Source organism: Catharus ustulatus, chromosome 2 (genome assembly GCF_009819885.2).
Source record: "Catharus ustulatus isolate bCatUst1 chromosome 2, bCatUst1.pri.v2, whole genome shotgun sequence".
Lineage (NCBI taxonomy): Eukaryota > Metazoa > Chordata > Aves > Passeriformes > Turdidae > Catharus > Catharus ustulatus.
In genome coordinates, this window is record NC_046222.1 from 96,400,031 (window position 1) to 96,415,016 (window position 14,986).

Here is a 14,986-nt window from a genome sequence, read left to right on the forward strand (position 1 = left end):
AATAAATAAAAGACAGTTTAATACATCTGAATCAACAGATGCTGTACGAAAGCATCTAGAATTATAAGTGTAACTCAAGCATTCATCAAGAACACAGAATCATTATAACATAAATGTAAGAGATACTGAAAACATTTAAATACACATAATCTGATTTTACTCATAATGTCTCATTTCACACCATCATAAATTCAGTTACAGAAAATAATTTAGCTACATATACTAGTAAGTTTGTGTTAGATAATCTGTGCACTTGAAAGCATTACAAATAAGCATAAAGCATTTAGAATGTATAGTTTTCTATATGATGGTCTATTACTATAATCTCTCTTGACTGGTTTGCAGAAACCACAGGAAACTCCTTGAAACTGGGACAAATGTACCCAGTTATTCTTTGGTACATGAAGTATAAGTATCTCTGTTTTTTAAAAGCACTTTGTTTCTAAAAAAAGTATTCTTTTATCTCTGTTTAGATCATGAACTATGTGAAAAATATTAACCACAAGAAAACCAAATTATTTGTCAAAGAATGGTCACCAAATGGCCCTCTGCCTAAGCTTAATAATTTCTGCAATACTTGTCATCTTTGATGTATAGATACTAGCATTACATAGTAGACTTAGAAAATTACATATTTATAACTTGGTGAATGCAAAAAGCTTTACATTAATCACAATAATACATTCTGTAATATGAGCATAGACTGGAAAATACTGGCCAGTAATATAATGTAATTCTAAATGTATTATTTAATTTTGGGTGATACACTAGAATAATAATTTTTTTAAACGTGATTTAAGAGAAGAATTTGCTCTTTTATGTCTCCATTTTGAGAAGAGGGAGATACTCAAATTTCAGTGTGCTTTTTATTAGAGTAAGAATAAATTGAAGCTTATGTATTGGAGGTATTATTTATTTGTGTGCTAATACTTGAACAACACTGGAGTTGGAAGGAGTGAGAGCTATTCTGTTTCTGCTCCAACTGCTGTTACAAGAACTGAATAGCAACAACAAAGGCAACTCTTAATATGTCTAATTTTTTTCTTTCAGTTCATGAAAGTGCATTTTTTTTCTAAGCAGAGCTGGAGATCATCTGTATACTTCTATGCAACATGCTCTCCAAAGCCATTTTAAATTTAAGTTCTTAGTCACACAACGACTTGCTAATGTTGCAGTGTAATGATAGCCTTGCTTGTACTATTGTCTTGATGCATGCAAATGAAGATTAAATAATGTTATCAACTGTTAATGATGCATAACTGTTAAAACTGTAATGTCAACTGTAAAGCCTCAAACAACATTTCCCTTCTCTCAACAATAAAGTAATCTGCACTTATTTTGTGTTCAGTGGATTGCATGTTATGCTAAGATTTCTAGCACATAGCAAAACTACCACCTACACAGACAATCTAAAATTCAAGAATCTACGCAGGTCATGTTTTGATTGAAAACAACCCAAAATACTGCAGTTACAGATTTCACCTAGCTTTTAAAAATATAAAAGTCACTGCTCTATAAGAGTATATAAACGTGAATTTCAATTAAAGTCACCTCTGAAGAGGTAAATCAGCAAAGTGTACTGATGGGCTATGCTAAGTAGGAATCTATATAAAATCCACTAAGTAAACAGTGGACAGGAGCAAAATATCCACAGAAAAGCCTTTATATAATCTCAACATTATTAAAAAGCCCTCAAACTTTCCGAATGCTGATGTACCATCCCATCTGATGAACACAGAATGCTGCTCCTGAAAAACTGCGGTTTTAATCTTGGTCTTCAGATGACAAAAATTTAAGGTCAGAAGAGGCTGTTTACATTGGCTACCAAAGAGGGCACAGGAACAGTCAGTTCTTACAGCACAATGGTAACAGTACAGACTGACACTTTATAAACTATCAGATTCAATTAAAATCTGAACTGTGTTATGTACAGAAAGACAGGAGGAAGACTGAGTTCACATTTCTCAGTGAAATGATTAACAGGAAATGAGCCAAAAGGTAGGGCAAATCCTTCCCTAGGAACAGTGCTAATTTAGGATTTGCCAGTGGAATCTAAATCTGAGGTTTGGTGGTTGGATGCTTACGTATCTTCTGAGAAAAATGGCATAGATCCAAGTCTAAGACAAGATGTAAACATATCAATACTCATTTAACAAACTTATTTTCAACCAGATGTGAACCAACAACTTTAACTGTGAAAAGCCACCATGGAAATGGCCTAATGCTAATGCAAGATGATGAGAATATGGTGCAGAAATTTCTTTAGAAGCACAAAGGCAGCAGCTGCAAAAGTGATGCAAAAATATGAAGGAATGGCTTCTCAAAGCTCTTATAAGGACTAGAGTAAGAAGACAAAGAGTCAAGGATTTGTAACAAGGAGGGACATTAGCTAAGCTATGACATGCCACATGAGGTAAAGTCACAAGCCAACTAAAGTCCATGCTGGTGTCTCAGGAAACAAACAAAAAGAGACTCCCAAATTAAAATCAAAAGGTTGGTTTACCCTGTTGGACCTTACCCACAAACCATCCTCCCCTCAACCAATCCTGCTCTTCCCATCCTCTCCTCTCCCTCCACAGCTGGGACATGCACTGTGTTTCCCCCACCCCAGCCAGCAGCTGTCAAACATTACTGCCTCTCCTCAGCAACACTGAGCTGGTGCAGAGCTGACATGGCAGGGTTTGAAGGAGGCAGGGGGTCCAGGCAGAATTTATGCAGATATAGGGCAGTCCATACCCCAAAGGAAGTACAAAAAACATTATTTTCCCTAGCTCCCATGCAGTGATAAAAACAGGGGAGAAGTTCTACCTCTTCTCTCTCTCTCTCATTCCTCTAAAGTTAAAGCATGTGAGAGGCTGCCTCTTCCCCACTGCCCCCCTTTCTGAGATATTTAATAATATTATGACTTAAGTACTCTAATACAGTTATTAATGATTTTAAAAGATTCCCCTGACATCAGTCACTGTGGAAGGATGCTGACTCATTGCTGCAGAAGAACACCTTGAGGACACATTCCACCAACATCCTGCCTTTGGCAAGATTCAGTTTCTTATAAACAGTGCTAAGCAGCAGGAATAGATACAATTGTCAGAGAAAAATGCCATTACTGAAGAAGCAGTGTAAGACCATGCTAAAATATTCTTGACATTTTTGAAAAGAAATATTCTGATGTTTCTGTGTTGTAAGTTATACATTTGTGCCTACTGGAGGCTAAAAAGTTTGAAACAAAAGTGCCTCACTTGACTCAGAACCATTTTTGTAACCTTTTTCTATATGATTAGAATCATCATGGTCCATGCTAGAAATTGCTTAGATTCAGGAATGTGCATCTCTGTAAAATTTCATACCCTCTATTTAACAGCAGCCCATTTTCTTTCATATAGCTGTTTTAAGCACAGTGGTATTTAATAGTGTGGTCATTTAATAAATTATTTTGTCTTCTTGAAATTAAGACACTCGTATTTTATGATGGCCATCACTTAATCTTTCTATTAATTCTGTAGGAAATAATTTTATAGATTTTGTAAGAATCAGGTAAGAGCTTAATATTCAGGATACCCCTTTCATGCAGGTACACTAGTTGTGTCTGCCAGCTTCAGTTCCAACAGGATTATTTGCTGCATGACTGACTGAGAGATACCTGACCTGAGGACCAACATGACTTTTCAGCTTTCTGCCAAGCTGCATTATATTTTTTGTGCTCTATCTTGCCCTTTATGTCCCTGACATATGCATTTGTTCTTTCTGTTCTACCTCTGTATTTAGTTTATGTTACACGTGCAATGCATAGATATTAATTCAACATAGTTACCAAAACAGGAAGACTCTCCCTAATAAAAAAATTAAAATCCATCTATCAGAACAGTAGCTAGTTATGAAATGGAGTGGATATGACATTCAATAAGCTTATCTTACTACCTTGTTTTTTTAAAGTTAGTAACAGCCTACCAAAAAGCACTGGTCCTTGGAAAAGTACAATATAAATAAAATTCCCACTAGAGAAGAAGGCAAATTTGCATCTGTACACAGTGCATATTTATCTGCACAGTTTTTGTTGTTAAAATTTTGCTTGTTTAATGGTTTATATTTTCAAAGCTTTCTCTGCTTGAAGGATTTTTTTTGTCACTAACATTTAGATTTGGGATTGAAGATTGCTGTTCTATTCTCATAGTGAAATTAATTCCATTTCTTCAAAGAAGTGTTCCATTTCTTCTTTTGAAGGGTTTTTTATCTATGGTGGAAATACAGATTGACAGCACAATGATCCTCTTCACTATTCTTACAATCAGCAGCTGTTAACCTATTTTTATCAACAATTTCATTGCTACAAGAAACACTTTTGCAAAATGTGAATGCAGCTAGTGAGATCATTCCACACGAGCTGTCTTCTCCCTGTGAATTTCTACAAGCAGGTTCCAAAAAAACCTCACTTCAGGAAGTAACCAACAGCCAAGCTCCCCTCTGACAACACACCAGGTCTCCTTTACTTTCCACTTATGTTCCAGGCATGCACAACCCACTCAATGCATAGATGGGCATCTCCCAAACACCTTCATGTCATCCCTCTGGGAGCTTCTGCACCCTCTCTAAGGCCTTTGGTGTGCTCCAAGGTATCCTAGGATTCCACTAATGCATATAGAACCCAAGATAAATGCTCACAACTGGTTTTCCCATCTCAGGCATCTTTGCTTTCAGATTCAAAGAAAAAAAAAAAACAAACCATTTTCTGACTGCAGCAAATACCTAGATCAATATCACAATGTCAGAGAGGAAAGGATGGAGTTTCCAAAGTGGAAGATGGTATTTGAAGCTCTACTGTCCTCTGAGTCTAGAAGCATAGGCAAGGATGACCCTGACTCAGCCTTACCACTCTGACTACTTGCATCCTTTAGACCCTTCAACAGTCAGGACCTGCTGTGCATCAGGTAAGTTGTTCTGCTGTATGAATGTGGGCACAGTGACAAATTATCCCCCAAGAAATACTAAGGAAGGACCAAAAAATACAGTGAAACACTATTGCTTCCAGTAAAGAAGTGCTGAGACTGAGCACTAGAAGCCCCTGGCCCTGTCTATAAGATTTGCCATCTGCATTTGTTGTCTGAGTATTCTCTGCTCTATGATCCTAACCAGGAACTTCAGAATTGATAGGTCCTCAACAGATAAATTAATATGGAATAATATAAATTTCTCATCAATATCTGCATGTTTTATAGATATGGTATACACACTATGGATGTGAAGGGCAAGAAATCAGAACATCAAATTCACTCAACTATTTTCTAGTTCTTCTACTGTGTGTTTTTGCTAGTCATTGTTTCTATACAGAGCACCAAGAACAAACAGTATATATGTATGGGCTCGATCCTCATGCAACATATGCATTTTAATTTTTTTTAATCTAGCATGTCTACTGGGACCATCTTTGATACACCTACCAATAAACCCTGAAGAAGGAGGGTTGGGCTGTATCTTCTCTTTAGTGTTCTCCTGAATGATGTCCCAGAGCTGCCATATAAACTTTGGATGGAGGATGTAGAATGGCTGGGTTGGATTCTTCCTGCGATGCTGTACATAGGGAGTGAACAGATTGTAGTCTGGCTTCTTATACCACTGGGAGGAAAAAAAGTCAGATGTTTTTTAATAGCATTAAACATGTTTTGAACACTACATGTACAACAGCATAAACTGGCTTCATTTGGGTTCTGCAGAACAGAAGCAAAGGTAGCAAAGCAGCCTGCACTGGTGGATGCTTCTGCTCAAAAGGCATTCCTCACTCTGGGCTATTTGGTTCCCTTTCTCCATACAGAGACTCCCAATAAGTAATTGAATGCTGTGGGATGAGCCAAAACCATTTTCCCCTCACAGATCCACATTAAAGAAGAGGTTCAAAGAGCTTTGACATGGTATCTGGGCCTGGGGGTGAATCTTGCTCTGAAAGCATCCCTGTCCCTGACGGAGGCAGCATGACGCAGGCTGATGGCAGCCTGTGTGGGAAGCAGGCAGCCTCTGGCATCTGTTGCTAAGGGAGTTCAGCAGATGAAGGATTACTTTCTGCTTTGCAGCCTGCTCAGCTCCGAGCTCCCTGTGCCAAAAGCCATCAGATCAACTTGTCTGCTGGAGCTGCAGCAACAGCCAAAGTAGAGACTCCCCCAGTGACAACCAGATGGACATCTGCTGCTCTCAGTGAGGGAGTGGGCAGCAGGGCACAGATGGCTGTGGGACAGTGGACTGGTGGGGAGGAGGCCTGAGAAATTGGGAAGGCACCCAGGAGAGATTTGCACTAGGATGTTGTATTTTGTTTGGGAAGGCAGAGGGAAAGGTGGGGGAAAATGCATGCAGTTTTTCACCTTTCCTGATAAAACCTACTTGTGAAATCTAGCAATGTTCCCTCCTTGGCAAGCACACAGAAAACTCGCTGTTATATGAAAATAGCAATGTTTTATCAAACAAATGCCACTATTCATCTATTCTAGCATCTCAGAACAGTCCCTTCCAGAATAATTGCAGGCTACTAAAATGTTTTTGACCAATAAACCAATTCTGACCAATTCCTATAGACATAGCATTCTCCACTCAGATAAAGACAGAACCTGGGGTTCATGGTGAAAAGGGAGAACCAGGAGACTAAAGTAGTAAATTAATTTTCTCCAGTACTTTCAAATAATTGGAAGGAAATGTCTAAGTGGATATCTTACCACATTCAGATTTGCAGAGTAGGGAGCAGGATCCCAGGCTACTAAGATAACATCTTTATACAAGGAGCTGTCGACAAAGTGATGATTTGGATTGGTGAGAATCTGCAAACACAGATGCAAAGAATTGCACAGCATTAAAAGCAAGTGGCATCCAGGAAAATGGCAAAATCCTTCTCTCAAGTGAACAGTCCTACCCACGCTGCTGTTTGTTATGCTTCAGTTCTGGTTGATTTTAAGCATCTTGTTTTGTTAAAAAAAGATACCAAAAAAAAAAAAAAAAAAAGCTTATCCATAAACAGCACTTATTACAGTTTGAAGGAGCAGTGCACTGAATTGCTCTCCATCTGTGGGGGATGTGATGGGACCGCTTGAGATGCTGTGTTATTGAGTATCAACATTACAGGGTATTCTGGAACTTGAAAATGAAAGCTACAGTATTTCAGATTGCCCGTGGGATCCTCTTGGACACAGAGCAGCTTGCTTTGAAGTGCTGCAGCCCCAAAGGGTAATGTCTTTCTCTGCCACCCATCCCCAAGCACCTTTTTCATGGCTTTCTCATTTTAACAGCAAGTCAGTGTCATTTCAGCCAAAAAAAAGCAAATTAGACCGAGACTGTACAAATTGGAATACTTAGAAAAACAATTCCTACAACAGGCATGTTAGAGGGCTATTTTTGAAGCAACTGTCATTTTCCTCTAATCTACTGCTCTAATATAACTCCTTCCTGCATCTCCCAGAACTTTGCCTGATCATCCCACCACACTGGAAGTCTACTCATCACTCCTGCAGGCTCACCTCCTTCAGGACCCTCCATGTCAAACTAGATCTCTTTAATTCCTGGGGCATCCAATGCCAGGCAGGACAACATTGCTCAAAACAGCATGAATTTTGTTCCAGCTGTTAAAATAATCAACATTCCAGACAAATAAATTCATAATAATTTTCATTTCCCTTTAGGATCCAATGAGCCATATTTAATTATGCATATTTTTCTTCAGAAAAATAATATTGTTGCCATAGCAATATTCTTCCTACCATAAACTTTGAGTTTAATGATTTCCATCAGCCTTCTACAGTAAGAACAGAATTAGTCATGCTGCTATCAGCATCTCCAACTTAATTTCTCAGAACAATTTTCACCTCAGAATGTAAACTCCTTTTTTGAGTATACAGAGCAAATTGACCAAAAGGCCAAGATTTTAAAAGCTTGGTTCCACACTTACCACACAAAGGAGCTCTTACTTGCCTTTCAGTAAGCAAGAGTTCTCCGGAGGTGTTATCCACACAAATTTCGCTTTCAGTGAGTGTGCATTCATATGGATGAGGTTTTTTTCTGCAATAACAATATCTGTTGCCACTGCACAGGCTTCCTTCACATCCTTTGGGCTTTCACAGTGGAGAATATGAAGGAAGAAGGGGCCACAGCAGCCTTTTCATTAAGTGAATGCAGGAATTTCCAACAGTGAGGAGGGAAGGAGGGTCAATAAACCTGTATAGGTAACCCAGCTACCTTACAGGTAGGGAAAGCAACTTCCATCAAGTGGCCTGTGCAGATTTCACTCTCAGAGAGGGAAAGACTAATTTCTCAGCAGGTGACAGACTATCATGGATAGCTTCTGACCTCCCTGAAGGACTACAAAGCTGGTGGGATACTTGTGAGGAAGCCATGTGAGCTGACCTGGCCAGAACTTTGCCATGCCCTCTGTTTTCTTGAGAGCTCTTACTGTGACCAAGCCTTACATAGTGCAAAAGAGAAGACCACAGGACCCTTCATTACCATCCCAGAAGGAATGTACTGCAGCAGATCTGGGAGGCAGAAGACACCAGTCTGTCCTCATGGAGAGCAGCTAACTTAGCCATTTAATCTCTCTGAATTTGCTGGGGAGCTAAAAAAAGCTCAGATCACTCCCTGAGAACGTTTATCTCTTCTACAGGGAGCCTACTGAGTCTAGTAAACTATAAAGAGTTTCTAAACCTTTCTCCTTGCCCAGTTCAGGAGTTCAGGAATGGTCAATGTCAGGACATTTTGGATAACAGTAAGATGGAGAATCATCAAAGAAAAGGAAAAAACCCCAACACAACCAAAGTTTGTAAAATAAAACACATGAAAAATCCATGTTCCCTGATACACTGATTACAGCACTTAAGGCAGAATAAGATATTTCTGCTTTCTTCTTGAAAACAAAAGAAAGGGGACACATTTAACCCAAATTACTTCGAAGATCTAGTCTGTTCTGCAGCCTCACAAAGACCTACAAAATGACTGTGAAGGGAGTGACAGCGAACAGTCGTCTTTTTGATGGCAAACAACTTGAGCTTATACACATAAAAAACACAGCCAACAAGAATAGACTTAGCATGGGCAGTCATTCAAAGAAGAAAAAATGAATTCATAAAAATTACAGTAACTGAAAATTTTGCTTTCCCTCAACAAGAATCAATAAGTCCAAAGTATGGTCAACCATACACCTGGTGTTGACTAAGTAAACTCATTTCAGTATGTCATAAAATTTCACAAAAATTCTGTTTCTGATTTTTTGTCTGCATTTCATAAACAGGAAAGAGGTTTGGTTTGCCCAAGAACATGATTAGCATTTTTGAAATTGAAAAACTAATCTCAACCATAAGGTGTCACTGTAGTTCCAGTCACAATTATTTATTTACACCCATACCCAGAAAATCCCATTTTCTCTTGTTTCCATTCAGATGAACAAATTCACCTGATGTGTAATACCCAGTACACACTAAAGTTTTTTACTAGTTCTTTCCAAATTTTTAAACAATGATGACTTGCCTAGAGTTACACAACTCAGTTCCCATTTCTTTTGCCTTCCAGCAAGGAAATAATTGGGGAACTGGAAAATATGAAAAAACAGCTTTGGAATCACCACAGCCTGAACTTTGTGAAAATCCTGGAGGCAATGGCTTCTCCAGGAAGTCAAGGTCTTCTGTACTGACAGCTCTCTGGCATCCTGCAGAGCTTTTACAGACTAGTTCACATGAGAAACTTTACAAACTGGTTCTCCAAAACAAGGCTGTCGAGCCACTCTACACTGACAGCAGTACAAACATCCCTGTAAGGGAAAACTTTCACCTTCCCTGCACCACAACTGTTGAATCCAGTCCCCTGTTTCCCATATTACCCAACACTTTTCAGAGGTTATTAACTTGCTGTCATATTGTACAGAAGAGACACTGACTTGAACTCTGAAAAGGAAGATCTTACCTGAGAATTAATGATCCGCATGGTTGTTTTATTTCCAACATCTTTTTCATAGCCACGCGTTGGAGCAGAATTAAATCTTAAAACGGCATCATGAGAATCTAGGAGCATAAATAAGGGGGTAACTCTTTTCTCTTAGTATACAGAACAGTAAAATAAAATCAGTTATCTAAACTAATACAAAACTTACACATTTGTCCTAATCTGGATATTCTAAGGATGATGAATGCTCTGCTACGCACAAACAAAAATCCTCTTGCATCTGCCATATGTTATTAATACAAAAGCCCACTGGGAAAAAAGTTCAGAATCATCTATTAATTTAGCATGCAATACTTAAATGCTTCTCTTAATTGGATAGACTTAGTGTGGGAAGACTATTAGTACACCCAGTACACACAATTGCTCACTACTTCCATCACAAAATTTACAGAGAATTACTCCATGCAAAACCGTGTAAACTGCATGGATATCTAATTGCATAGTTGAATGAACAACAATGCTTAACTATTAGCTTGTGTTTCACAGTATTTTATAATATCTGAAAATCTCAGGCTACCCCAAATCTATTAATCATACTGCTTACTTATTCTCAAACTCAGTACAAATCTTAAAGAGCCTCTGTATGGAAGCCAGCCCACACATCTGCTCACACAAAGAAACCTCAGGATGCCTTGGTAGCAAAAGATCTAACAGAGCTGAACTGTTGAAGTTACTCCACAAGCTCTTGACCTTGGAGTCATGGAGAAGAGAAAGCAGCTCTAGGTCAAGTATGGGTCAAGGGTAGACACCATGTGCAAGCCTCCATTGGATAAGAGATAATCACCCTCCCAGTGCTTCTTTTAAGGGGATCTCAAAGCTCAAAAGGTGCAAAGGAGAACAAGACATTTTATCCACTGTCCAGAAACACACAGCCCCTGTTGGTAGCCTTGTATTTGGTCTTTTGATCCATTCTAGCAATGGAAGCTGAGAATATGATTCAGGCCAAAATGGGAATAGAATGCCTTAACCCACAGGTAGTTTGTACAGCTGTTCATCTCTAGTCACTGAAAATGTGTTTTCTGTAGCTCAAAAACTGGAGGAGGCAAAAGTCTCCAAAGATAACCAACATGCCTCAATGGAGTCTTAGCTTGATCCTATCAAATTGGGATCTTTCTTCTTCTCCTTTACTCTGCACTTCTTGTACTCCATACAGGGAAAAACTGTGTGCCAGCAGCCAGCAGTATGATCTCAGACATAAATATTATCATATGTCATGTCTGAAAAGAGGGATTTTGCCAGACGCCCACCAAACCCAACTCCTCAGAACCTAAGGAGTGGAAATCTTTCTGTGTCCCCATGCAGGGACAGCCCTAGCCTCAACACCTAGACTTCATCTACCAAGCATCTTGATTCTGCAGGAACTAGAGGAAATTAATAGAAGCTGCAGGTACTTCACATATTTGGAGAAGGAAAAGAAAAACACAAGCTTGTTGTAATTAATTAATTTAAGACCATAAATTTCAGACCTGTGATTGACAACTTTTAGACAATCTGCTGATTGAGAACTGGATTATGAAATGGGAATTGTATAGTTTGCAGCTTGAGAGACAGTGTGATACATTTCCAACATGACTTTGTATACAGATTAAAAACTTCTCCTTCGCCAAAAATGTATGACCAGGACACAGCTTAACACTGATAATAGCTGGTTTTAAATAAACTGATTTTACTCTTAGTATATGTTTGTAGGTAAACATTTTAAAGATCATAAAAAGTTTGGGGTTTGATCACAAATCCCTGTTACTTCTTGTGATGCCAAAATAATTGGTTCTCTCAGTTAATAGCATGATCATGATGGGAGTGTTTGCTATACTTGCACAGTATTTCCATGCCTACTTTCATTTAAAAAACAGTCAAAGGGGTGGGGGAGAAGAGGGCAAAAGGCAGAACACAAATTACCAGTTTTGCTTGTGTTTCTAATAGGAACACAGAAGGGGGAGCTAAAGGCCTATGAAGGGAAATGTCCTTTGCTACTTCTTTCATAGTTGTTTTTTTTTCTTTTTTTTAATCTTTTCTCTTGGGAGAATAAACCATAGAACCACAGAATGGTTTGATGGTTTGGGTGGGGAGGGACCTTAAAGACCATCTAGTTCCAACCACCCTGCCATGGGCAGGGACACTTCCACTAGACCAGGTTGCTCAGAGCTCCATCCAACCTGGCCTTGAACATTTCCAGGGATGGGGCATCCACAATTTCTCTGGACAATCTGTTCCAGTGCCTCACCACCCTCACTGTAAAGAATTTCTTCCTAACATCTAATCTAAGTCTCCTTTCTTTTAGCTTAAAATTGCTCTCCCTTGTCTCCCATTGCTGTAAGCACTTAGCCCCCCACAGTCTGGGCCAAATCCTCTCCTCAGTAACAAGTACTGCCCACGGCCTGAGAGACTCTTAGAAAAACCCTTCTGTGATTCCTGGTGCCCCAACACTTTCTTACATGACATGTATGAGATCTGAAAATTCTATGTAGGCTTTTTCAAACCCAATCTTCCTCCTTCCAGGTGGCATCAGATGACAATTTCCCATTTAAATCCAAAGTTCTTCTGCAGAAAACAACATAAGCTTCTATTCCCAGAAGCTTCCTAAGAAAATGGGTACACACAGGAGCAACCAGGCTCCAGGTACCATGTCAAGCACCCAAGTCCATACCTAGGCTGCACCTGAGTGTGGAAATATGACTTGAAGCATGCTGTAATATATAATTATGTAAATATGTCACAATGTGCTACAGATTCTGCAGTAGAGCACTAACCCATACTGATGTAAACTGGGTGTTCTGGGGAACACTGACAGAAGATTCTGTTTCAGTCAAAGATAACAGGCTGGAGAAGGTAGGAACTGCTAAGCTTTTTCACCCCAAAGATTTCTAAATCAGTGAGCTTCCTGAGGAATTGGAGGTTAACCTGGTGTGATTTAGCTGCAGGCTAGCTGGCCACCTCTGCTGTGCTGAAAGCCTATTGTAGTAGTTTGATAATCCTAGCAGCTCCAACATATCCCAGAGATTTAAAGAAAACCTATCTGTGTCAAAGAGATGATACAGAGTGATGAAGCAAGTATTGGGATGTGAAGTCCTGAAAATGGGGAGGATTAATGAGTGAACATCAAAAAGGTTTTTTATAGAGAGCTGAAGGAGATAACTCTTCTTGTTTCAGAAACAAGTTTGAGACATACCTTTCGTCCTTTCAACACTCTTAGCATACTGCACATTTACTACTAAAATGAAGAACTACTGAGACATTAACAGAAGTAGTAGCAATTTTTGAAAAGAAAAAAAATTGTGACCTGGATTAGTTTTATGGTCCCACCATCCTTTTCTGAATAACTGCTAAAAAACTCCCACCTTGAGGTGGGGGATTCTGAGTGACACTGACATTTCAGCACACTTGTAACCTCACTGACCCAGCGTAGCAAGGGGAAAACAATGGGTGAACATACTTGAACTCATTTAAATTCAGTCTCAGAAAAGAGGTGAGGGGACTTGATCTCAGTGCACAAAGCTACTCAAGGGTCTGAAATCTTTATGTCTGTGAACTCTAAACCAGCAAGAGATGAAGAGGACACTCTGCTGCTTCTTGACATGAAGACAAATGCCTGAGACAGCCATATAACAGCAGCTTCTCATGGGCTACTGAGAAATAAGGATCAGTTATAACACAGCTTTGCAGAATAAAACCTGAACATGGCTCTAAACTTCTGAAGAAATAAATGTATGTTGCACACAAATGTTGAATATGGCAGAATTGATGAAACCAGCGCTGCCTCCCTACTACAAGCTGCAATATGATAAGCAGGCATCATTGTTTTCTTTAAATTAGATTATAACTTCAGGCTTGATTTTCCTTTCAGTTACATTGTTCTGAAAGGGAACAAACAGCCTCACTGAAGTCCATTAGTTTACATTCATGCAACTCTAGTGAGAAAGAACAACCAGACTACAGATCTGAGCTTGAGAAGCATGAACCTTTTGAAATTTAAACATGAACACACACATATATATACACACACATGAAGAGATGCGTTTCACCCACCTATTTCATCTCCTAGAGAGGAGTTCAGTATTGCACCAGCAGACATAACTACTGCACAGCTCCCAAAGCCATGTGTATACAATTTGCCAAGTGGAATTTGGGGAACGTGCTTTTCCCATCCAAGAGTGGAGAAGGGAGCTTCCTTGCCATCTATTGTTTTCACATTCACTCTTTCTTTTAGCTCACAGAATAGTTGGTCTCCTGTCAACTTGGAGTTTCGTTTCCCCTTGAACCGCACCCCATGCTTATTGGTACTCAAATAATCTTTCATCGCCTTCTGCAGTCGAGGGTTTAGCATCTTGGAAGAGACATCCCCTTTCCAAAGCTTGTAAAGAAAGGATTTCGACATTGTGGAATACAGCCCATCCCAGTCATCAGATTCATCAAGCATCTGGCCTCTCCTATGCTTTGTGCTCCTTCTCCTCATTCTTCTCTGATGGCTCCAGTTGTTCTGTAAAATATTTCCTTTTGGATTATTCCTGTCAGCTGAAATGAATTTTTCTATCTCTTGAAGGTGGTTGTGTGATGGCTGACCAGCAGCAAATAAATAATCATCATTCACTTGGTAGAAAGCACTTTTTGATTTTCTTCCTAACTGGGGTGGAAAAAACTCATCTTCATTTCTAAAGGCCTCTTCCAATACAGTCCATTTCTTAGAATTTCCAGTCCCTGATTTAAAAGTACCTAGGAGATCTTCATTAAGAAGAACCTCATTCCCATCAATGGTTTCAGAGAATGATGGGTCATGAATGGCTCCCATGATGACTCTCTGCTTGCCCTGAAGGGGCAGAAGTCTCTTAGTTTCAATGTAAGAAAAGGAACTTGGAACTGGTTCAGCAGTGTTGCTATCTGTAAAATAGATGAATATCACCAAGAAAAGCAGGCCCCATGCAAAGATACCAAAGAGCATGAGTTGTTTCCATTGCTTCAAGTTCGGTTTCATGGCAATGCCTTTACCAGCTCCTTTGTGCCTTGAAGTATTGATGAAAGAAAATGAAAC

The 14,986-nt window shown here is 39.3% G+C and overlaps 1 protein-coding gene across 6 annotated transcripts in view; it reads right to left on the bottom strand.

The window, feature by feature from the left end:
• ST6GAL2 (ST6 beta-galactoside alpha-2,6-sialyltransferase 2) overlaps positions 1 to 14,986 on the bottom strand; it is a 175,699-nt gene that overhangs the window by 7,848 nt on the left and 152,865 nt on the right. For all 6 annotated transcript variants that reach the window (XM_033086661.1, XM_033086645.1, XM_033086648.1 and 3 more), the window contains 4 exons: positions 13,987 to 14,986; positions 9,922 to 10,019; positions 6,696 to 6,797; positions 5,436 to 5,610 (listed from right to left, as the gene is read on the bottom strand). In XM_033086661.1, the coding sequence (XP_032942552.1) occupies positions 5,436 to 5,610; positions 6,696 to 6,797; positions 9,922 to 10,019; positions 13,987 to 14,929 (1,318 nt within the window). In that variant the 5' untranslated portion in view covers positions 14,930 to 14,986. The remainder of the gene's footprint in view (positions 1 to 5,435; positions 5,611 to 6,695; positions 6,798 to 9,921; positions 10,020 to 13,986) is intronic.